Below are 27,567 nucleotides of genomic sequence, written 5' to 3'. Positions count from 1 at the left end.
GGCCCTTTCCGCTCCCTATGTAAGGCAAACAAAGGCCTATGAAGTAGGTAAAAGAAGTGGGGAAGAAAGGAAAGGGAAAGATCAGGTCAAATTCTGACAACAAGAGAAGATCAGGTCTAAGAAATGACTTAAAACGTAGGACCTCCTCGCAACGCCTTCCGTGGAAGTAATACGATACTAATACGATACACTGTCCCCTCGTTGTTTGTTTTCTTGTTATACAAACTTTGATTATGTCGTTCGAGGGACATGACGCGCAAATGCCCCTCTTTTGACTTAAATATTTATCAAACCCCTTTCCTTCCAAGTACTTAAATTGCATTTTATTCTTTAATGGATTATTAAAAACGCAATCAGTTTCACAAATAGATCATATTTAGCTAGCCTGGGGATTCAAGCAGCCACTCGTAATGGCTTTCCCCCTTAAGAATGTTTTTATGGTAAGACCTGACTCTTTCAATTATTATTCATTACACAAGCATCCGAGACCTCCCCTTCTACCTTTCAACTGGCGAACACTTACTTTTACCTTCACTCTCTAAACATCATCATCTCAGAAAAAAACAGCTGTTTCTACGATCTTGTTTTTTTTTTAAAACTCATTCCTTAATATATTACCGCTCATACCCCAACTGTAGTTTACCTGGTTTATACTTTTAAAAGGTGAAGTGTGCGCCTAAGTAAATATAAACACACCTGCCCGAGAACTCAGGAACCCAGAATCACTTAATTTCGATGGCGCAAGGCTCAAAGTTTGTTAGTATACAACTGTTTTTCTTTGCTATAAGTGACATTTATAATTCACTAAGCTCCATCTCTTTTATCGAAGGACAGAGAGAGAGAGAGAGAGAGAGAGAGAGAGAGAGAGAGAGAGAGAGAGAGAGAAATATTTTTTCGTATATATGAACTCACAATCACGACAAACCTATACATAGACAAACAAACATCAGATAAGAACCTCTAACCTAAATAACATTAACAGGAAGCAAGCTTCTCTACCAGTAGTACCCCAGGTTAGGTAGCAGAATAAAAAAAAAAAAAAAACTATCAACAAGAAAAGGCTTCCCAGTAACCAAAAGGTCAGTGTTGGAAAAATAAAAGGAAAAATATGATTCTTTAATCATAATGAACAAATAATCCAATCGATGTAACTGGGACACTTTAACGCAACAAGATGATTCATTACTCATAATAAAACAAATAATTGACCAGATGAACGAGTGCAACGCGATTCAAATTACAGTCTTTCATTAGAATCCAACCAAACTTCCCACCGACTCCTTTAATGAAGAAAAAACGTCAGAATTAAAAAAAAACTTTCTTATTCCCAAACTATATACTATGCCTGCGTGCGCACGCGCGCGAGTTAGCCTTTAACCAAATAAACGCATTAACACATCAGCAAAATCATAAAGACTTGTAACATGGCGTTCGATATATCAGTAAATAAAATAATAAAAAACAAAATCAATAACATTTTGAAGAGCTGGAGCCAATACCTGGAGACACGACGAGAGAAAAGACGACAATCAATGAACATAACAAAATGTGACACGGGGGTATAACCAATAACCAATGACAACGTTGAAAATCAATAACTTTAATAAAAAAAGTGGACACACACCAATAACAATGGGCATAGTTACCGTGAAATAACCGAAGCCAATCTATAACCTCCTAAGTTCCACAGGAGTGTTTTAAAAAAAAGAAGTTAAAAATACACACGTCTTCTTTGATTTCTGTCGACGAAGGACACGACGTGAATGAGAGAGAGAGAGAGAGAGAGAGAGAGAGAGAGAGAGAGAGAGAAACGAAGCCGTACAAGGGCTGCCATGTTATCATATTACCTAACTATTATAAGCTTTTGTCTGTACGGGGCGAACGCCTAACAGCTTCGGCGCACAACAGCCCAACGGCGTCCGCCCAATTTTACCCACAAACGCCCAATTCCACCAGACAGCACCGCCCTATACCACACAAGTAAAGCCTAAGGTACTACATACCACCCACGCATGCCCATTTTAACCGAAGCAATTGGGAAAACACTTTGTTACGATAGCCATACCACGATATAACTTCTCACATCAAAGAAAAAAATAAATATAAACAAGGTGAAATTCTATGTCAGCCTGACCAGTCACCTTTCAATAGGACATTAACGCAGAAATTCCCGAGCCTCTGTCGAAAGACATTTTGCACAGAAAATGAAGTAACTATTTCATTTTTCTTTAATTAACCGTACTCTTGTTAACACTACTACCAACTTCTACAAATCAATATACATACATACATACATACATACATACATACATACATACATACATATACATACACACATACAATATATATATATATTATATATTGTATGTATGTATGTATGTATGTATGTATGTATGTATGTATGTGTGTGTGTGTTAATACTAAAACAATGCCCACTAATTACTACATTATATACTGACTATTGTAGTTTTTCTGAGCATGAAACTCCCAAAAGTTATTTTTTAATATAACGATCATTGATAATTAAAAATAAATAAATAAATAAAGCGTGAACTTTTAATAACTGACGCTGTTAGCCATTGAGCCATGGATGGACTTTGACGGTCTTAGGCCTTTGTCACTACTAAAAAGGCACACTTCTGCAGGATATTCCAAGCAGAGTTAACGGCCACCGAAACACGTATGATTAAGTAAAAAAAATACACGTCACAAGAATCGGCAAGTAGAATAATAATAATCCGGATTGCCACCACATCATACAACGTGTATGTGGTGTAAATACATGTGGAAGTGTCTAGACGTGTAAATAAATCTCCTTAATGTGTCGCCATATTTATACATCAGGAGTTACGGTTTGGCGAAGTCACGAGAAAACACGTCCCAGATGAAGCCCCACAGAGTCACACGCAAACATCAAAATAAACAAGTGACTCAAATAAGACTCCTTAAAATGGACCAGACGGTTACAAGTAGATATAAAAACATACGCGAGCCAATAGGATTACAAACAAACATAAAATGCACGACCCTTAACAAGGAGACGCGACGTGGACAAGACAGTTACAAAGTAAACATCAAAACTCACTCACAAACACAAGAGACAAAAACGGACATTAAGGATTACAAGACATATCAAACTTCACCTTAAGATTAAGGCTTGCGACAAGGAAAACTCAAAACCTACAAAATGGGTTACAGATCAACACGAAACTAAATAAACTTACACTAAAATGCTAAAAAAAAAAGGGGGCCAACAAGTTAAGACGGACATCCAACGGAGTTTCATGGAAAAAAACAAAAACAAGCAATACAAGCAGGCAGCATGTGAGGGCGACCTGCAGTGCAAAGCACGGAGCCAATCGGGAGCCGGAAAGCAAACACAAGAATAAAAGTGGGCGTTTATCACAACAGCAGGCAACCAACACCAACTGAAACCGGAACAACTGTGTAACAGTAGTACCATTATTATCATCGCGGTTGATAGCATTGCCAACAACTGCAACAGCAACAGTGGAGAACAAGAAGATAACGGTGATGGATAAAAACATCACCCATAAACCAAATCATGGGAGAGCAGAAATGGTCGCATCAACACTACCCACACAAACGACAAAGGTAAAAGAAAAAAAAAGTGCCAATCATGCCTGATTTGACAAGTACAAGCAATCAGGTGGAGTAAAAGTGATGAAAGGGGTCCAAGGAACTATGGGAGAGGATAACATCGGCAAAAAAAGAACCGAACAAAAATAACGTAACTACAAATGATGATAGAAAAAAAACTACACAAAACGTAAAAGCTACGGAAGAAACCCCTTGGAATGTGTAACAGGTTTCAAACTGAAACAAAAAATTACAGTTGCAGTTTCAAAAATAATATATTTTCTATGATTCGTTCCTTTGAGAGAGAGAGAGAGAGAGAGAGAGATAGAGAGAGAGGGGGGGGGGGGGGGGTGGGGGGGGGGGGGGGGTTCCAACTGCAGGTAACTCCCCGTTATGAATTCTTCGAACCTCAGGGAAGTAATGCGTCCCTCTCGAAACCGGTTTCGAGGGCACAAGACGTCGGGTTCTCCCAAAGTCTATACAACACTGACCTGAAAAAATTCTAACAAAGACACCTAAGAGGACTGTGGGGGGGGGGGGGGGGAGAGGATGCACAAGCGAGAGAATCTTTTTACCTGCAAGACTGATACATATACGGTTTCATAAGCCGAAACATTGTCCATTACAAGGCCTGTAGAAAAACCTCTTAATAAAGGCTGGGGATGGATGTGCCAGAGCTTGACCATCCCCATGAATGGTTTCCAACCAGCGAAGGCTGAAGTATTACCTCGTCGAGGAATATGCTATTCTTTTAATCATATCTTATATATACGTGTAAAATTGCCTGACCGTCATGTACACGACTAAGTGTCGAGGGGGGCCCGAGTGGATTTATAGAAATGCACCCAGACAGTTCCTTCCCTTTTGATTCTTTGAAAGGTTCGAGATTGAGAGAGCAGAAGAGAGAGAGAGAGAGAGAGAGAGAGAGAGAGACGAGACTCGTGGGTGTTAGTAGTTAAAGCGGCTGTAATTTCTACACAACACACCGAGCGCTTATCACTATTGTTTCGAATTTGAGAAACAAATTGTCAGAAATCCAATTCAGTGACAGAACCGGAAAACGATTAAAACTACCTTCTCACAGTGAGGCCCCTCACTTTATATAAGGGGAACATTAAACAACACAGAATTTAGGCGCCGAAGGTCAAGCTCCCGGACCTAAGCTGAGGGGTCATTCCCTTACGAGGTCACCAAGCGCTGATGCAGCAGAAATCACAGGAGGAAAACCTCAAGGGTCGAGGGGAACGTTTGAGGGGAACGTAAGACGGAAAGAGTGAAAATATGCACGGAGGTACAGTAAAAGGGAAGAGGGTCGAGGGGAAAGTACGATGGGAAGAGAGAGAATATGCACGGAGGTTCAGTAAAAGGAACATACAATAGGGGGAACGTCGCATAATGACAATCCCGGTAACAAGAGAGGCTCACGTCATGTATCAACTAACCTACGCGGAGTAAGGAAGGAGGAGGAGGGAGGAACTGTCCTGGGATCAAAACCAAGGACAACGGGATACATTATTCTCCGGAGAGGAGGAGAGGAGGAGGGGGGGAGGAGGCAGGGAGGAAGGCAGGAGGAGGAGGAGGAACTGTCTGGGATCCGAAAACCAAGGACAACGGGATGTCCGACATTATGCTCCGAGAGAGAGAGAGAGAGAGAGAGAGAGAGAGAGAGAGAGAGAGAGAGAGAATCTAAATATAAAACCACAGTCTCTATACTCCCTACGACCGCTCTACTGAAGAGGCGAAGTAGACGATTGGAAAAAGTCATAAATGACGCAAAAGGTCAGTCCCTGACACCTCAGACCAATGTCAGACATCGCTGAGAAGAATCTACCTCTGGAGGACGTTCCTGAAGAGGACACACTAACGTGAGCAGAGTCGAACTCACGTCAGACAGAGATACACACACACACACACACACACATATATATGACTTATACTTTGGCAAATTTCTTTTAATAATAACAGCCACCTCACTTATCTATATAGTGTGTGTGTGTGTGTGTGTGTGTGTGTGTGTGTGAGCGCGCGCGCGAGCCGACAGACAGACGCCCCCTTATCCAATACATCAGTAGTAACTAATTATAAATCAATCACAACAAACAAGCATGGCGTAATCTGACAATTTACATAACCAGATTGGGGGTGACATTGCTGATTGCAAAGTCGCGCGGAAGTACACATCCCTAGGGTAAATATAATTAAGTTTATAAACATTCTTACAAGTGGTATTAATTCCACTCTTTGTTATTGGATCCAAAGATTTCGAAAGTACCAGATCATGGAATTGTAAAAAAAAAGAAAAAAAGTATAACTCCAAGGTGTTAAATTTCGATATTTCACGAAATTCTTTATGAATACAAAACGCATTTACATGCGTATTATATACACTGGTGCCATATGCTGAATTGGATGGTAAGTAACAATAAATCTAGAATACAACTATATTCCACCTGTATAAAGTCAGAAAAAAGTGCTATTCAGAACGCTCTCATTATCGTGCCCTGGCAGATTATCGTTAAAGAAATAAGTCGCACCGGTACAACAAGGTTGCCTGTGCACGATAATGAACCCTTCCGACCCGCCGGCTACGGCTATAGAAAAAAAAAATGAATTTCCAAGAATCTTTCCACTACCAAAAAAGGGTTGCCTATAGCTTCATTTCGAGTTAGGCCTTAGGAACCTCTCTCTCTCTCTCTCTCTCTCTCTCTCTCTCTCTCTCTCTCTCTCTCTCTCTCTCTCTCTCTTCCTTCCGTCCAGAGATAATTACGGCCATTTTGAAAAGAGGACATTATGAGTTATCGTTGGTTTATGTAGTATACGTTAAACGAATTAAAGTGGTTCCTAAGATAATTCTTTCAATAAAATACAAGTCAGATATGATTATAATCTTAGATACTTAACTGCTTGAAAAAAAATTTAGGCATTAAAAAAAAGAACATCAAGAACAATACTGCTAAACGATACACCAGAAAACTTGAAAGATGGATCAGAGCGAAAAGAAAAAACTTATAAAAGACCCGAAAATGTAAACTAAATATTGAAAGCTGACGATACATAAGTGCTTAAAATCATACAATATTCTTTATTTAATACTGGGCTACATGAAATGACACAAAAATCATTCAGTTACACACGCATACACTCATTATGTCGCCTGTATTTAAAGATGCATCAAAGACAGGCTTTTACAAAGGGCAAAGCATGGATGGAGAACTGAGAGAGAGAGAGAGAGAGAGAGAGAGAAGAGAGAGAGAGAGAGAGATTAAATTCCCGTCTGAACAACGCAGGATGACAAAGCAATTTGTAATCTGCAACGAACAATACTAGAGGCGAGAGAAGCCTCTGAAGGCATTTTTTACACAAATTATGATCACGACAGAAACTTGGAGGAGAGAGAGAGAGAGAGAGAGAGAGAGAGAGAGAGAGAGAGAGAGAGAGAGATCAGTCAGTAACTGATAAAATCTCCTTGGATCTTTATCAGCCAATCATCAGTCGCTGCTCTCCTTCTTTCACTTCACCTTATCTTATTAAAGCATAAAAAAAGGAAAGACGAGAACTGAGATAAGAGAGATTAATAAAAGGGTGAAAAAATGGGAATGTCGGAAGATGGAAGAGCGGATGTCAAAAGATACATAGGTGCCAAAGGACGGTATGACCAGAGAGAAACTTTGCATCCAGATAATAGGATGAAAGAAAAAAACTCAAGACACATCCAAAGACATCACAAAAAAATTCAACCAGAGAGAGAGAGAGAGAGAGAGAGAGAGATGAGAGAGAGAGAGAAGAAAAATGGCACAAGCACAAGAAACAAAATCAATACACAAAATAAGGAATACAATTTTAACAAAAAACAGCCGGTGTCTACACAAAATTATGTATATATATATATATATATATATATATATATATATATATTATATATAATATAAACGAAAGCGGATGGATGAAGGGAAACATACAACCAAACGCTAGAGAAAAACACACACAAAAAAAAACATCAAAGGAGACAGGAAGAAGAAAAAAAAGGAGAAGAAAGAAACAAAGACGAAAGGGTCACTACACACACACACAGAAACCAGATATTACCATTCCCATTTGCGTTGAGACCCAAAAGAATGATGCGACCGAGATGGGAAGATGGGATGGGAAGATGGGATGGGTAGGGAAGGGGTGAGAGGAGGAGGAGGAGGAGGAGGAGGTGGGTCACAGGGATAGTAGTGGTGATGACGATGGTGGAGGAGGAGGAGGAGGATCGTGGGAAAAGGGACTTCAGTCAGTACTGCTATCATTAGAAAGACAACATCACACACGCACGCACATTCTCTATGTTAAAGTGCATTTTTGCGTGTGACACACACACACACACACACACACACACACACACACATATATATATATATAATATATATATATATATATATATATATATATATATATATATATTATGATATATAATTCCGAGGTAGAGTGATTAGATATAAAGGACATTGTAGCTCGATATATGTATATTGAACTCAACGGTAAAATTGTGATTATGGGACTTATCTAAAATTATATTATAATTATTATATATATTTAAATTATAGTGTATAGGACACGAAGGAAAAATAAACAACGGAGTTCTGCAAGATCTTTCGACTCGACGTCCTTTACTCAGGTGCTGAGTAAAGGACGTCGAGTCGAAAGATCTTGCAGAACTCCGTTGTTTATTTTTCCTTCATGGCTTATACCTTTATTTATGGATTTATCACGTTCCAAACTTTCGTGATTCAGTTATATATATATATATAATACTATATATATATATTATATATTATATATATATATATATATATATCTATATATAATATATATTCTAGAAATCCACGCGCCACTTTCTTGAGTTCAAGATGGCAATTACAGAGGCTCTGAAAGATAATTATACTCATCATTTTTTTTTTAAATGTGAAGAAGAGAATTGAAAGGGACCTTCTTCCGCTGTCGCCTACTTATGATTCTTATTTTTTTTTTTTTTACCCTTTTCTCCCATTTAAGAGGAAAAATAGTTTATACTTGGTGAAGGGTAAAGACTAAGTTTTTTCTCATTTAATTTACTTCGTGTCATCAATTAAAGTTTGCAATTTTATTGGAAAAAATACTAAATATAATACACAAGAAAATCTTTTTAGTAAAGCAGCACAGTGCATAATTCGCTATTACCAGCAATAAATTTTTTTTTTTTTATGCTTTTACACATCTTACCCTCAGGCAGTTTATAGGAATAAAAACGGCATTCATTCCTACAGAAATAATCTCAAGAATGCTACACAGTGTCAGGAGATTTGACAAGATTTCAAGATGAATGATGGAATTGATTCATTTATTTCATTATCAACTACGAATCCTCATAATGTTACAGGTATATTTATTAGTTTACACTCAATTAGGTTAACTACTTATTTTAATTTTTGTTTATTTTTTTTTGCGAATACAAATGAATAATGTAAATGCACATGTAATTAAGAGGTTATTTACCCAGCTTTGAGAATATATATGAACCAAGCAGATGCATAAAATATGAGGCTATTTAACCATTTTGCTAATAAAGATAATCAAAGCAAATGCGCAAAATAACGCAAAGGTACATCAATAAGGCCATTTACCATTAACCCGTTAAAATGAAACGACAGCTTATTTAAATACTACAAACACTTTATGTATCCAATTAAACAACAAAACCTTCAGTTTATACAAAGAACAAACAAGTCCCGGATATCCAGCAACACGAGAGAGAGAGAGAGAGAGAGAGAGAGAGACATGATCACAATCGTCATCCCACAAAAGAGAAAACTCTCTCGCACCATCTGTCCCGCTGCCGCCAACCTAACCGGCCGAGCCGTAGTGTAACTTAATACTGATGGGATAAATAATTCAGGCCAATCAATGCTGCCGCTCCGCAGTGAACGGCCGAAAAGCCAGAACGCCAGAAACAAAAGCCACTCGGATTTTGAGAGAGAGACACTACTGGTGGACTTGATATGTGACGTTTATATCATAGCAGAGCTTACTGGTACTGTGTGGTATAAATGGTTAGTATCTAATTGGAAGGGCAGTTGGGTAACAGAAATCTTGACATGGCGTGCATGGGTGCAGTACAGAGAGAGAGAGAGAGAGAGAGAGAGAGAGAGAGAGAGAGAGAGAGAGAGAGAGAATCACTGAGGATTATTTTATCTTAATTTACGCCTGAAATGAACTAAGGCTCAAAGACTGCCTGGCATAAGAGCGCAGACATTTTTTCTGGGTCAGGATATTGATGGGCTTGCATTACCCTGGCGTTACACATCAAATGCTAAGGGGACACAGTATAGATGATGATGATGATGATGATCCTGATGGTGATGGTGACGAGGAGAACGGAGGAGGAGGAGGAGGAGGACAAAAGGAACATGGCTCCAAGCATAAAACATTAATAAAATGCATCTGGCGTCTCCGATATAACAGTAAACACAACAACAATGGACGAAGTTGTCCTTGAGCCTCTACAAGGAGCAGCTACTAAAGACTGAAGACGCTAACCACGAACTAGATCGATCTGGAGTCCTGCAAGTTTTGCAGAATTATTCGGGGAAATTTTCTCGCCAGACTTTAAAAGGGGTTGTCTACAAACCCCCTCAACGCTCAGACTTTACTAAAGAAATGATCAAATAAAAGTAAACAAAAGTGAATCGACAAAAAAAATTAAATAAAAAAACATTGTAAAACAAATCAAGAAAAATAATTTGTTGACAAATCTTGATAAGAAATATGAGAAATGTGACAATATATGATAGATAATGGAAACGAAGCACTTAAATGCCACTGTATGTAATTCCAGCAGTCTTTTTTTTCATTTTTTTTAACAGGCTTATGTTTCTCTCATTGAATATACGAGAAACTTTCGAATAACCATTACATACTATTCACATGCGTATGGTCATCGTCTTCTAATCACTTACAAACAACCATTATCTACAGGTTCCTTTTAAATAAACACAGACTACTTCAATTACACTTACAAGAAGGATTGCTTATTGGTCACGTGATTTAACACCATCACAAAAGCCATTCTTAAAACTTACAAGGCCCGTTCACTACGGATACGCGTGCTTCTTTATTGCAAGATTACCCACAAGGAATACATACCGCCTTTATCCAAGCTTACCCACAAGGGATACATGCTGCCTTTATCCAAGATCATCCCTTAGGGATACATGTATCCCGTTTATTCTAGTTCATTTACCAAGATACATAGATCGTATATCTAAAGTCACCCATACATATTTCGTGCATCCCTTTCACCCATTGAGGATACATATTACATTCATCCCAATGTATCCACTAAAGATAAGTATTCCATTCATCCCCATTACCCAATGAGGATACATATGTCACTCATCCCTTTTACACACTAAGGATACATATCTCATTCATCCCAATAATATCCACTAAAGATACATGTCATTCATCCCTTTTACACACTAAGGATACACATCTCAATCATCCCAATGTATCCACTAAAAATACATATGTCATTCATCCCTTTGACCCACTAAAGATACACATCTCAATCATCCCCAATGTATCCACTGAGGATACATCTGTCATTCATCCATTGGACCCACTATAGATACACATTTCATTCATCAAAATGTACCCACTGAGGATACATATGTCATTCATCCATTGGACCCACCATAGATACACATTTCATTCATCACAATGTATCCACTGAGGATACATACATGTGTCATTCATCCCTTTTACCCACTAAGAATACACAGTTTTTCATTCGCGCAAAGTCACCCACTAAGGATGCTTTGTTCATTCAAAGGAATTCCCACAAGTGCACTTGTTCGTTCAAACGCAACCAATAACCGCACTAGAGGCTTCGATTACACAGATCCGGATACAGAGAGTCTTTTCGTCCTGCCAGATCCGGCCTTGTATCTAGGATCCCTTGCTCCTCACCCCTATCCGGTCACGTGGGATCCTTTGTTCAACGAGATCCGGCCAAAGGGTACTACAAAGAATCTTATTTTTTTTAGGCAGATCCTATAATCACCAGATTGTTCAACCCTCAAAAATAAAGTAAAAAAATAAAAATAAAACATCATATTTTTATCCAAACATCTTGAAAGGATGTCGTTTGTGATCGCCTAACAACAGCAGCACAAACAATCCTACAAATCCTGCAAAGTTGGTTGCATTTATTTTCCTACACAACTGGATTTCGGCTTCGTTGATAAGCTGGTATTTCCTTTATATCATAAATATAATAAAATATCTCATGGACGATTTAAGTGGGTGGTATTCTCTCTCTCTCTCTCTCTCTCTCTCTCTCTCTCTCTCTCTCTCTCTCTCTCTCTCTCTCTCTCTAACACACACACACGCACGATCATTACCAACAAATAATCGTCAGTATACTAAAAAGATCAATTACATCTCAGACAAACTCTAATACACGATATGAAATACATTATAGGAAAATGTCATTTCGTTTACCAATTCATCAAAAAAATTAAATTAAGACAAAATAAACACTCCAACATACAGTCACCAAAGTATGTACAGTTAAAAGCAACGACGAAATCCGATTCATAAAATTAACTAAACCTATTGATACTATAAAGTAAACAACACAAATAAAAAAAAAACTATGACAGTCCCGACATGTTTGCCACTTGCTCGTATAACACGTGCCCAAGGATTAGCTCCGAGGTAACATTATCTGCTTACAAAAAAACAAAGAAGAAAAAAAACATAACCTCCTTCCTAATCAACCCACATTGAACGCACCAGGCTCCATTGTGAAATATCCACATGCCTGCTCATACCCTTACAGTGAGATAATCCTGGGCTAATCAGCTGTGAATTTATGCAGGGGCAGATGTCGCCTGAAATTCGATCCTAATCCCAGCCGGCTTGCAAGTTCCAGCGATAAATAATGGAATTAGAGAGAATAAATGCTTACGCACGTGCCTGGAGAGACTTCTTTTGTGGATGCAAAATAACTCGGCTTGAATTTGAGAATGGAATTGATGAATTTGATGAATGAGCCAGCGTGAGAATTCCAATGTTAAGAATTTATTCCACGAACAGTAAAGGTGGATTTAGTAAAATGACTCACGTGGGGAAGAATTTCACGAATTGCGAATGAATGCGATAATGCATGCACTTGTGCATTTCATGAAGATGATGAAGGTGAAATAACTCAAGGATTAAACGTCAAATTCATAAGTAAATAAAAATTTTAAGATAAAAATATTTCATAAAGAATATCATCATCACACGACTAATGTCTGTATGACTATGAAAATGGAGGAGGAGGAGGAGGACAAAAGAAACATGGCTCCAAGCATATAATAAAACAATAAAATGCATCGGGTGCCTCCGATATAATTGTAAACACAAGGATGTGGAATTCGCTCTCTCCCTCTGTGTTTCCTGGACCATTTAACTCACTGGTTCTGGTCATCACACATGGAGTGAAGCCCATAGATTAATTTCTTTTGTGGAAGGGGGGAGGGGGAGGGGGGGAATTATTGCAAGTTTCGGGCACAACTCCCCAAAAAAATACGAAACTAGTGTGTTAGTGATCACGATGAACGACTCCATCGAATATTACTGCCTATGGTACGGGAGCAATCCACGCCGTCCGTCTCGACTCTAGGAGAATGCAAGGTGGAAAATTGATTTACGAGATATCTAAGAAAAGATTTCATAAATAAAATGGAAGCAGAGAGTCACCCATCAACTCTGAGACTGTCACTTTCAATTCCTAGTTTGCAAACAAATCCCCTGCCCAACTACCAAAACCCTTCCCCCACCTCTCCCCCCGCCCCCCTCCCTCTCTCTTGGTCAAAATACACAACACCCGGAAACGAAGATTACGTATGTCTCTGCACATTACAAGTGAACGGTGACAAGAATTAAGAAAAACATGACGTTTGCAGATATTGCTCACCACAAGTTTTCCGCCCTTATTACTTTCACACACATTACCAATCATAAATGATAGAAAGTGAGATATTACTAAACACTAAAGAGAGAGAGAGAGAGAGAGAGAGAGAGAGAGAGAGAGAGAGAGAGAGGAATCTATACATATTTGTTACTCTCTTCGGTAATGAAAAACCACGTGGCTAATCGATTTTTAGGTCGAACCTGAGCTGATAGATATACTTCGCAAATAATTATTATCAGTATTATTAGAATATGATTTCCTTCATACTCTCGTTATAGCATCTTTTATCTTCACTGTACCTACATTCTGTATTTCTACTCTTAATAATAAAATTAATATTACTCATACAATCACTACTTACAGGAAATATCTAACTGGACATATAAAAATGTACACACGATTAACTCTGAAGTAACCAATTCACGAACAACGGTAATTAAGAATAATAATAATAATAATAATAATAATAATAATAATAATAAATGACATGGCACAATCACTTCGATACACTTTCTCTGAAAATGTAACAGTCGAGTCACCTAACTTTTCCTACCATCCTATACGAAAACCACCGCTTGTTCAGATAAGGGTAATAGATTACGAGGGAAGCAATGAAATTTCACCCTAACGGCCGGGGGCAATTTAAGGGTCAAATTAGCTCGCGCCGATGACCTATAAGATTTTCGAACGTGATACTTGGTGTCTAACTTTGACACTGTCCAGAGCACACGGGCCAAGAGAGAGAGAGAGAGAGAGAGAGAGAGAGAGAGAGAGAGAGAGAGAGAGAGATCAGAGCCGTTAACATACTGTTGTTCTGGTGGTACGTTGTTGTATAACCCGTGAAAGAAAGGTCCACAAAGATGCTGTGTGTGTGTGTGTGAGGCCTTGGGCGAGAGAGAGAGAGAGAGAGAGAGAGAGAGAGAGAGAGAGAGAGAGAGGCGTTAATGAGCATGTGATTGAAGCAACCGTTTTTGAATCAAAATTCACCAGAGAGCGAGAGAGAAAGAGAGAAGTAGGCGGAGGTTCCAATCTCAAAAATTAGTTTGGAACACAAAGCACAAAGCGTGAGAGAGAGAGAGAGAGAGAGAGAGAGAGAGAGAGAGAGAGAGAGACCGTTAACGGTTCAAGAACACGTAACTGAAACAAACAGCCGTGCCTTTCTATTATATGTACTGTGCAGATGCCTGTCTGTGACTTGGATTCACCTCTCACAGAGAGATCGGATGAGAGATGCCTTCCCTATACGCAAAAAAGCACAAGAGGAAATCAGTGACTCATCTTCTATGCGTCCAATACAGACGATTGTAGGCGAGTGGAAGAAACTCTTGAGCGTGATATAAATCGTACAATTGTTTCGCCAGTCTTCCGCAATCCCAGGACGAGAATGAGTCATTTCGAAGTCGTCCAGGAAGGATATGGCTTAACGACGATTCTCTATAGATAAATATTGTGTTGTCACGATAGATCATAATTGCCTATTGGGGATATATGCATTCTAGACAAATTAAATGTCTGTTAATGATTTAGCCACTCATTTTGTTTAATATAGTGGTAACGGTATGAGTATTTCCCTATACAGGTAAATTCCACTGTATTTTCAAATGGGTATTAGAGGGCATTTCTGTAAACATTGTACGTGCATATTGAGCTGCATCTGTAATCTTACAGTGCATTGTATCCTGAAATAACAAAACCATTTTTATATACAACTCTCAAGATACCCGGAATATTATTAAAGTATATTCTTGTAAAACCAGACAAACTTCATCACAATTACAATAACCGCCGACCGATATCATGACCTCATATTCTTATTTTATTAGATATGAAAAATTCATGTAAAAATGAAAACTTTAAAAATGAATAGCTAGTAATAAAATAGGGGCTCTCGAAGTAAGTAGAGGTGAAAGCAATTATCTCCAAGACGAAGAAGTTTAATCTTCTGTCTCAGACTACTTGAAATTTGGAGTGTTGCACTGTTTCGTCTGCGCATGTCGCTGACTATCTTCAATATGATTCCACTCCCGTGATATGAACATCATGACGTGATGGCATATAACTAGATATTTAGTCTGATAATTCATGATCTCTGTCATAACACAGCCGAGACCACTTTTCTTGCTCATTTGAGACTTCAAATGAGGAAGACAAGTGGTCTTGGCTGGGTTATGGCAGAGGTCATGAATTAACACGTGGGTGATTCTTATCTATTCAATTATCTAAATGATTTGTGACAGTTAACGGTAAAATAAAGAGGCTGGGACCCAAAATCAGTCCCAGCCTCAAACCTATGTAAATGTCAACTTTATATTTTACCTTAACTATCTTAAATCAATCAACCAGAAAAAAATATTTCTGAATATCCAACCGGTTGGGCCAAGATACAATGACATAAATGGACTGTCTCGACAAGGTAATCCCACACCTTAGAAGTCCTGAAACCAACCAAGAGGTAAGTCTTCCCGATCTCTCGTAACACTCAAAACAGTCGACTGACCACCAGGTACATAATTTACTTTTTAGATAAACGCGATTCGAACTTGGAACCCCATACCAATGAAGCAAGTAGGGTTTTGGTTTATCGTGAGAATGGAAACCAACTGTACCAAACTTCGGCCATAAGAGTCGACAAAATACAAAACTTTAATTCAAATACTGTACCAGATTTTTAAATATGTAAGGCCCCTAAGCAGCAGAAGAACGCCAAAACAATGCAAGGCAGCAAACTTTGGCAATCATGAAGATATTAAAATTAGTTATGTGGGGATAATGTTAGGATGCAACACGCAGTTGACTTTCATATATGATATTTTTGAAGTTAAATATGGTTGTATCTTCTGTGTTTTGGAAAATCTAAATTCTTTCATAGTAAAGTATAATGAGTTTCGAGTTATTTGGTTTTTAGCGAGTCATAATAATAATAATAATAATAATAATAATAATAATAATAATAATGATATAATAATATGATAATAATAATATGATAATAATAATAATAAAATAATATAATAATAATAATAATAATAATAATAAATATAAAAAATAATAATAATAAATAAATGAATGCCTGAAAATATATGGGGCAGAGGAAAATACCATCAGCTTCCTCAAAAATACAATGCGCAACTGGAATACAATACTTACAAGCTCTGGAATAAGACTAGCAGAGGTTAATATCAGGAGGAGGGATCTTCCAGGGCGACTCACTGTCCCCACTACTCTTCGTAGTAGCCATGATTCCCATGACAAAAGTACTACAGAAGATGGATGCCGGGTACCAACTCAAGAAAAGAGGCAACAGAATCAACCATCTGATGTTCATGGACGACATCAAGCTGTATGGTAAGAGCATCAAGGAATAGATACCCTAATCCAGACTGTAAGGATTGTATCTGGGGACATCAGGATGGAGTTTGGAATAGAAAAAATGCGCTTAGTCAACATACAAAAGGCAAAGTAACGAGAACTGAAGGGATAGCTACCAGATGGAGCAACATCAAACACATAGATGAGACAGGATAACAAATACCTGGGAATAATGGAAGGAGGAGATATTAAAACACCAAGAGATGAAGGACACGATCAGGAAAGAATATATGCAGAGGACTCAAAGGCGATACTCAAGTCAAAACTCAACGCCGGAAATACGATAAAAGCCATAAACACATGGGGTGGGCAGTGCCAGTAATCAGCATACAGCGCAGGAATAGGGTAATGGACGAAGGCAGAACTCCGCAGCATAGATCAAGAAAACCAGGAAACATTATGACAATACACAAAGCACTACACCCAAGAGCAAATACGGACAGGACTATACATAACACGAAAGGAAGGAGGGAGAGGACTACTCATGTATAGAGGACTGCGTCAACATCGAAAACAGAGCACTGGGCAATATCTGAAAACCAGTGAAGACGAGTGGCTAAAGAGTGCATGGGAAGAAGGACTAATAAAAGCAGACGAAGACCCAGAAATATACAGAGACAGGAGAAAAGAAAGAAACAGAAAGAACAGAGGACTGGCACAACAAAACCAATGCACGGACAATACATGAGCAGACTAAAGAACTAGCCAGCGATGACAATTGGCAATGGCTACAGAGGGGAGAGCTCAAGAAGGAAACTGAAGGAATGATAACAGCGGCACAAGATCAGGCCCTAAGAACCAGATATGTTCAAGTACGATAGACGGAAATAACATCTCTCCCATATGTAGGAAGTGCAATACGAAAAGAAATGAAACCATAAACCACATAGACAAGTGAATGCCCGGCACTTGCACAGAACCAGTACAAAAAAGAGGCATGATTCAGTAGCAAAAAAGCCCTCACTGGAGCCTGTGCAAGAAACATCAGCTACCTTGCAGTAATAAGTGGTACGAGCACCAACCATGAAGGAGTGATAGAAAACGATCACGCAAAGATCCTCTGGGACTATGGTATCAGAACGGATAGGGTGATACGTGCAAACAGACCAGACGTGACGTTGATTGACAAGGTCAAGAAGAAAGTATCACTCATTGATGTCGCAATACCATGGGACAACCAGAGTTGAAGAGAAAGAGAGGGAAAAATTGGATAAGTATCAAGATCTGAAAAATAGAAATAAGAAGGATATGGGATATTGCCAGTGGAAATCGTACCCATAATCATAGGAGCACTAGGCACGATCCCAAGATCCCTGAAAAGGAATCTAGAAAAACTAGAGGCTGAAGTAGCTCCGGGCCTCATGCAGAAGAGTGTGATCCTAGAAACGGCACACATAGTAAGAAGAGTGATGGACTCCTAAGGAGGCAGGATGCAAACCCGGAACCCCACACTATATACCACCCAGTCGAATTGGAGGACTGTGATAGAGCAAAAAAATAAAAAATAAAAAATAAAAAATAAATAATAATAATAATATATCATCAATCAGATAAAACACATCTGTACCATGACGTAAACCGACCACCTGATACAATAGATGCATTTTTAGAGATGTGCACAAATTCTCATGATCACAATTTATCGAAAATTATATAAGAGGATAAACCTAAAGTTTTCTTCCTTTTGCAGACGCATCTCTAGGTCAATGAGACAAATGAAGACACAGTAACTATCAATAATACTAAACATACATACTAGTGCAACGGGTGGGGTTAATATGAATTATTCTGAGTTTGCATACAATCAGGTGAACGGTGAATATGGTCAATTTAAGACAAACTATCAAAACAGGATTTTTAGCTATTTATATTATCTGTCTGTTACGCGCAAAGCTGTGCATTTTTATCTTATTGTTCCGTTAGAGTTTACGTTCATCATGTCACGAAACCGCCTACGTTATATTTATAACCCCTGTTATTCTAACTTGCATTCAGTCAAAATAATCTTTTTTTCTAAAACTATCTGTTACCACTGTAAGCCGATGAGAGCATTTACAAAAAATCTCCTAAGGGCGCGAGTCACTAAAATAGTGAAGAAATACACAATGTTGCAAGTGTGTGTATATATATATATATATATATATATATATATATATATATATATATATATATATATATATATATATATATACATTATATATATATATATATATATATATATATATATACATACTTGCAACATTGCGTATTTCTTCACCATTTTAGTGACTCGCACCCTTAGGAGATTTTTTTTGTAAATGCTCTCATCTGCTTAGAGTGGTAACAGAAAGTTTTAGAAAATTAAAGATTATTTGGACTGAATTTATATTATATACTATATACGTATATATATATATATATATATATATATATATATATATATATATATAGATATATATTATATAAAAGAAGTGATTTCCAAAAACCGCTTGACTCCCCTTCTCAACCTGAGCCATCATTATGGATTCATTAACAAATGAAAGTATTCTTCATACGACGCATACAACCAAGATTCGGTCTCCATTACCCCCTACTTAAACGCACCATCACGTGTGTAACATACAATCCAAATAGATCATAAAACAAATAGCGGATCGACATACGGCAACAATGACAACCTGTTATTAAGAGCCAATCATTCAGCTGAGCCCCATGTGCGCAGAAACTCGATTCCGAGGTCCGCTTAACCGGCCTGATGGCGGGTCTCTTCGGAAACATCAAAAGTTAGAAAGTTGATAGACGAATGTATTATTCAGATTCCCCGGCCGTAAGCCAGACGCATGCCCAAGTTGTTGTTGTTGTTGTTGTCGATATGAAAAATGTATATTTGGTAAGATTGAAACTTTCGTGCATCTGATAGATAGCCGATCAATTTAATTGCATATTCAACGAATAGTTTTCTATAATTCAAGAGACGAACAGCTTTCTATAATTTAAGAGACAGACAGCTTTCTATAATTTAAGCTTTCTATAATTTAAGAGACAAAAAGCTTTCAATAATTTAAGAGACTTGCCTATCAAGCCATTTTTGCATTCTCTTGACGCACACTTTTGAAAAGGGAACAGTTCACCAATCAGCCCTTTCACGACTTTCTCCTTTTCTCCTGAATACCACACCTGATCTGGGAAACGCTCCAACAGTCCAAATGGCGAGAGAATGTCTAACATTCTGAAGCCAAGATTTCCCGCAAAAAGGGGGTAATTAATCTGAGCAGATTCCCATGACAACCGCGGAAGCATTCACTGGATAAGAACGACGGTCAAACAGATCAGTTTATACAGAACACTGACATGCTCTTGTAGCTTTTGAAAGATAGAAATAAAATTGAAATGTGTTAATCTATGAAATATATAAACAAAATCACCAATCTTTCTCAAATGATATAAAACCAAGCTCTTAAGCGCCAATCTTGTCCTAGATTTCCTTAGTTAGTTTGTAGTTTATATACTCACCCAGGGTGAATTCAAACCGATGGGGGGAAAAATCATTATGGAAAATTACATTTAACGTTAATAACACGAATGTGAAACGCCGCGTAAAATCAATAAAGAAATCCTAGATTTCTATTTTGTAGTTTATATATATACACACAGGGTGAATTCAAACGATGGGAAAATAAAAACATTATAGAAAATTACATTTAACAACATGAATGTAAGACGCCGTGTAAAATCAATACATAACATTGGTCATTTTAAATAGTGTGGGGTAGAATGCTAAACGAAATGAATGAACATCAGTCCAAAGTACACCCCCCTGTTGCAACAGCTTGCAACGTGAACACCGACTTGTAAGTCGTCCATTCTTCTTAAGCTTGCGATACATGGGACCGAAGGGAGTGGGCGCCCAAATTGTCCCCATGGGCTTCATTTGACCCACAAAACAAGGACAGAGAATCTCCCCCGACATAAAGAAAAGGAGTTTGGGTTATATCCCTGCTTGAGAACAACCGGCTCCTTCAGAATCGTATCGCCTTTATAGCCGACCAAGTGGCGACACCAAGATAACACTCCGATATGATGTTCGTCTGATGGGCTGAGGACAATGGATGCGTTTTACACTATTTTACAATACTGTATCAACTAAAATACATGGCATCACTTTAACATTGCAAAATATGATCCAATAAACGTGGTAAAGAAATTAATATAACAATATATGCGAACGTACATAATATTGTATGCGAACGTACATAATATTATAAAGACATTAATATTACAATTTAAGTAAAATATCGTTCAGAGGTTAATAATACGATGTAAGTAAATAATACTGCAAAGATTTTAATCATTATAAGCAAAGGGAACTAATGCTTATATATTAAAATATAAGCTGAAGTAAAAAAGGATAAATATTAATAATGTTAGTAGCAGGAAAAGGATGAATTTCAAAATATGTGCCGAAGTAAAAAGCAATTTTTACAAATATAATTTATTTGAAGTAAAATTGATGACTTAAATATGAAGCGAGGTAAAAAGAACGTACAATGTTCCTAATAAAATGACTTTCAGTAACAATAATGATGACTGTCACTACAAGTTGTAAAAAAATATTTAAAAACGAGAGCTGAAGAGAGAAAGTTGAATTTTACTCGTTACAGCAAAAGGGACACTCAAAAGATATTTACAAATGAATTCATTTGAAAAATTTACGTTGAACAAAAACCTGATTTTACAAAATGTGAGTCTGAACATTTGGAACCACTGAATGCACAATAAGTATACTGTAGTGGAAATGCGAAGACATAAAATAAAACACATGCATATGAATAAACTAGAAATCCATTAAAAACCACGAATGCGACTTCCATTATCAGAGAAGCCACATTCCTTTACAAAACATTTGGTATTCAAGTCCCATGCAGTAATATCAGAAGCTGGCACTCGATCCCCTCTCAAACCGCCCCCCCCCCCCACCCCCCTCCCAACCCCCCACTAATAATAAACACAGTGCTGCACAGTGTGTCAAATGCAAGCCATAATTGGGGTTAATCGCTTAAACACCAGTTTCCGCACATTCAACGCCCGCGGGATGAGCCCACTGTGACTTGTTACCGAACTGATGATCTCACAGAGAGAGAGAGAGAGAGAGAGAGAGAGAGAGAGAGAGAGAGAGAGAGAGAGAGAGATTGTTTTTTATTGTTTGTATGGTGTTTTTACGTTGCATGGAACCCGCGGTTATTCAGCAACGGGACCAACGGCTTGACGTGACTTCCGAGCCACGTCGAGAGGGAACTTCTATCACTAGATATACATATCTCTCACACCTCAGTGGAATGCCCGAGAATCGAACTCGCGGCAACCGAAATGGCACGCCAACACCATACCGACCCCGCCACTGAGGCGCTGAGAGAGAGAGAGAGAGAGAGAGAGAGAGAGAGAGAGAGAGAGAGAGAGAGAGAGAGAGAGAGAGAGAGCCTTGAAAGCAACTCCAAAACGGTATACTCACATTCGATTGGATTTTCGTGTTTTCCGCCAGTCGCCTCATCTCAGGAGTCTCAGCCACCGTGGTAGCTTTTGCCTTGGGGATGTGCCTGTAAACAAAGAAATAAAAAAAAAAGTAATGTTAATGTTCACGAATGTTCATTTCACCAAGTAACATGAGCCTGAAAGCGGAAAAATGTGTGGAGGCAATCGTATACACTCAACGAAAACTCGGTGGCCATCAATGATGCTTTAAAAATGAGTGGAACACACATACACACACACAATCCTATATATATATATATATATATATATTATATATATATATATATATATATATATATATAAATGCATATTTAGGGTAACAATAACTTTTCTCTTATTCCTGATATATTTGAGCCCATACTCACCTTTAATGAATAATAACAACGAACAATGAAAATACTGAATACTTAAAATATAAAACCATGGGTTCGGTCTCATTGCACAGAACTTACAGCTTAAAGGACCGAATAACATAATACCTATGCTTCCCATAACGGGTCAACCACAAGCAATTCTGGCAGCAGGGGATAATGCATCTGCAACGAAAGCGATGAAAATGGAATTCACATTTGAGTGGCATCAGGAAATACTTGAAAGATACATTGTGCAACCTCGAAGCACTGCATTAAGAGACCTTATCATCTATTAATCTAAAAAGGTCTCCCTTCCGTGGCTAAGAAAATAATGATTAATTCGGATTAGCAGACAGGGGGGGGGGGGGGGGGGGATGTCTATGTTTGCCTAAGCAAAGACGTCAATGCCAATATTCGGGAGTGCCAATTACACCAGGTCCAATTTTGCATAAATGGATCGTACAGCAAAACTATACACACACACACACACACACACATCAAATGACCCTGTCCCTAATAAGCCTAAATAACTCTGCTGGGTGTATTCAAGAGGACCATTTTACAGGTGTGATTGCATCATTAGCTAGCGGCCTATATTCTCAAGGTCAAATGAAACTTTCATGAAGATTACACGAGTGAGAGAGATCGTAAAATACCATGAAGCGGTGCGTGATATGTTGAGCTTAGTAGAGATACAGGGTTATAGAAGTGAGAAAAACGATCGTGAAACGATAGATACATATTTAAAACACTCTAACACGTCTTATAATACTTCATTTTTGAGTCAAATGTCTTAGGGGTGTACACAGTAGCTCGCTAACATCGTTATGCTTTCACAGCAAGGCCAGGTCTTAAGTATCTTGCTTTTTTTTATTCTTACATGAAATATATTCTATGAGGAGGAGGAGGAGGAGGAGGAGGAGGGGAGGAGGAGGAGGAGGAGGAGGAGGAGGAGGAGGAGGCCTTGCATTTCAGACTCTATAAAGTAACGATGACGTCACTCCTGCTTGACGCAACCACGATGCCATTCATTTTAGAGGCATGAGCAACGAAAAGGTCACACAAACACACCGATCCAAGTGAGCTTCGTCGTGACATTAACCAGGAAGTTCCCAGAAATGAGCTTATCCCAGAGTTGGCGTCAAGGACCATAAATAGGGATACATAGATATTGCTATCAATCAGTTCTGTGGTTGTACTGATATGGTGTGTTGTTTAGTTTTCAGGGCTAAGGTAATTGCAGAAGATATCAACCTAAAAATAATAAACTACTAGATGAAATCTGATGCTCCTTAATAATAATAATAATAATAATATAATAATAATAACAATAATAATATAATAATAAAATAAAATAATATTAAAAGTATTGTTTCAGAGAGGGTCTGCTTCCTAAGGTTACAATAATAATAATAATAATAATAATTAATAATAATAATAATAATATAATAATAATAATAATAATAATAATAATAATAATGGTGGTATAATGGTTGGCAAACAAAAGTGGTAGAAATGCTTTGTGAGAAAAGTAATAATACATGCACGATTATACACTTTAAGTCGGTCATTCCTGGTAGAAGCCGTATGCAGTACAGTAATCCGTATTTTATGCTTAAACCAGGATACGTTCCTGTTGGCCAAATCGTCTGTTACAATTCACAACTGGCGTACATATGCCATTCCGATCAAATACAACTCCATTTTGATACTGTGATTTGCGTAAGTTTCAGAGAAATTCCACAGTGCACAACTAACTTCAATTTAACCACTATTTTAGCGAGAAGCAACTCGTGTGGGAAGCTAGAAATAAAAATAGGAATTTTACATGCAAACATATAAACATTATCTCATCAAAGCAAACAACGTCGAAGTTTCGATGTTTTCGCAAACTTCAGCAAATCACAAGCAACCACAAACACAGGGAAAATAGTGTATGATTCTCTTCCTCACTCTCGTGCATCATCACCAAACACATTGAGAGAGAGAGAGAGAGAGAGAGAGAGAGAGAGAGAGAATTTAAAGAAGGCTGCAGCAATGCACCATTAATCACTTTTGATTAAGCCAAATCGCGCAAGTTACCGACAAGCGCACGAGCTTCTGAACGACGATGAGTAACAACAACCCTCTCTCTCTCTCTCCTGGAGAGAGAGAGAGAGAGAGAGAGAGAGAGAGAGAGAGAGAGAGAGAGAGAGAGAAAGCCCAGCATTCCACGCCTAAAAGCACCTTCCTTCCACCTTCGGAACTTGCGATAAGGCGTCTGTATATCCTCCACCGGCCACCTCTCTCTCTCTCTCTCTCTCTCTCCTGTTTTCTTCAAAGTTACCTTTGCTCTCTTTTGATCTGTCCGACCTATTTTGGTGTTGCCATCATCTTCATTCTCTCTCTCTCTCTCTCTCTCTCTCTCTCTCTCTCTCTCTCTCTCTCTCTCTCAGCCAAACCTGTGCCCCAATAATCAGGCCTTAAAAGACGCCTCTAAAAGGATCCCCGAACGACCCACGCCGCCAATCGCATCGCTAGGGCGAAATTCCCATGCATGTCATGAGCATCGAAAGACCTTGCATCTTACCGGGGACAGAGAGAGAGAGAGAGAGAGAGAGACTCTCACCCGGAATGCAGTTGCAAATATGGCCAAATATACCGCCAGGCTCTGAGTCACAGAGGGCGCGCACACACTCGCGCAAATACGTAAGGAGGAATGATGATGATGATGATCACACCGATGATCAACAAGATCATGCTGGAACTGGCAAGTGTACACTTGATGATAACCTTGACGTACACAAATAAACACACCGACACGCACACACACTCATTAAAATGGTTATATATATACACACTTTTATTTTTAAACTCTATTCTTAGGTGATGCTGGTAAACTAGATTTCTTCGTAAACTTCTGTTCCATTTGTCTTCGTAATTATACACTTTCTACATCATATTGTTATTCCCGTGATAGTATAATATTATAAGTAAAACTTAATAAAACATGCTTACGGCCGTTGTCTAATGTACAAAATGCCACTTCCTTAACAAACGTAAGGTTAAGGACCAATAGCACATGAACAATGCACGATAGCTCACCCAATGCTTTAACCATGTAATGGTACAACTGCCCGACATAACACCAAAACATGTGTAACATATGAAGAGCCGTATCGCCGGTTCATGCGTAGCCTAGAGGCATTGCAAACCACCATATCCCTCTCAAACAAGTAACACACTTGCACCTGTGCTATACTAGGTACCTACTTCTTGATATTAAACGCATTTACCGTTTACACATTGAACTTATCAAATAAGTGTTCGTTCCTGTACCTATGCAATTTGGATACATAATACACAAATAAGAACTTGCATACAAAATACTTACACACGGATTTTTATATAAAATACTTATATAAGAACTTGTATCAAAAATGCTTCTGCAAGAATTGTATACAAAATACTTATACAAGAACTTGTACACAAAAAACTTCTACAAAAACTTTTATACAAATGTACAAGAAGTTGCATACAAAATACTTACCCATGACCTTGTACACTAAGTAGTTACGTAAGAACTAGTACACAAAATATTTATACACGCATACAAGAACTTGTATACGATATACTTATAAAAGAACATGTATATAAAATACTTATACAAGAAATTGCATATAAAATACTTATACAAGAACTTGTGTATAAAATACTTAATACAAAAACTTGTATATAAAATATTCATACAAGAACTTGTATATAAAATACTTATCCATGAACTTCCATATAAAATATCATACAAGAACTTCTATAAAAAATACTTATACGAGAAATTGCATACAAAACACTAATAAAAGAACTTGTATACAAAATACTTATGTAGGAACTGTCACCCAAATAGAAATAAGAACGTTACTTATTGCAGAAATAACGACTGGACCCAAAATTGACAGGCGAATGCAACACCCACTGATTTTCTCGGGACTGTGCAGTAACTACCAAAAGAGTCAGTTCGGTTTCCTTAAAGCGCTTGAACGTCGATCCAACTGCTTGAGCAATAATAAAATTGATATATATATATATATATAATATATATATATATATATATATATATATATATATATACATTAATTTTCTCTATACACGTCCACAATCTGGACCTGTTTAAGTGGAAAAGAAAAATTCGCTCAAAATTGGGCGATTTTCTTCTGAATCCCCAGTCGATTCAGTGGCCAGAGCTGGAAGTCCTACAAATGACGATTACCTCGATTTCACTTGTCATGTGACACTTAGTCGTTCCTAAGTGCTAAAGGGTCCTAAGTGCTCAAAGGTTTCTCAACATTGTGCGTCAAGAGCCGTGTTGCGAATGTTCAGAGGTTTCACAGAGCTCTGTGAATAAAGAGGATTTTTACTTTAGCTTTTTTCTTTTTTTTCAAGCCTGGCATGGGGTTCAAAATAACGTCAACATGATGATAGTGTATTACCAACCAGAGAGAGAGAGAGAGAGAGAGAGAGAGATGAGAGAGAGAGCGGGAGAGAGAGAGAGAGAGAGAGAGTTTCTCCATAAAAAGCATGGCTTGGGGACAGGTTGGAAAAAAATTCAATAAATTTGCAAATAACTTAGAACAGGTTGCATACATAAAATTTGTATAATATATATATATATAATATATATATATAAATATATATATATATATATATATATATGTAGAGAGAGTGAGAGAGAGAGAGAGAGAGAGAGAGATAAAAAACTGGCTGGAATAAACACAGGCGCCGGGC

At 38.0% G+C, this 27,567-nt stretch overlaps 1 protein-coding gene across 3 annotated transcripts in view; it reads right to left on the bottom strand.

The window, feature by feature from the left end:
- LOC135206064 (LIM and SH3 domain protein Lasp-like) overlaps positions 1-27,567 on the bottom strand; it is an 82,897-nt gene that overhangs the window by 21,186 nt on the left and 34,144 nt on the right. For all 3 annotated transcript variants that reach the window (XM_064237259.1, XM_064237258.1, XM_064237260.1), the window contains exon 3: positions 22,434-22,518. In XM_064237259.1, the coding sequence (XP_064093329.1) occupies positions 22,434-22,518 (85 nt within the window). The remainder of the gene's footprint in view (positions 1-22,433; positions 22,519-27,567) is intronic.

Source organism: Macrobrachium nipponense, chromosome 29 (genome assembly GCF_015104395.2).
Source record: "Macrobrachium nipponense isolate FS-2020 chromosome 29, ASM1510439v2, whole genome shotgun sequence".
Classification (NCBI taxonomy): Eukaryota; Metazoa; Arthropoda; class Malacostraca; order Decapoda; family Palaemonidae; genus Macrobrachium; species Macrobrachium nipponense.
The sequence above is the reverse complement of the archived record's forward strand: the minus strand, read 5'-3'. Positions and strand labels throughout refer to the sequence as shown.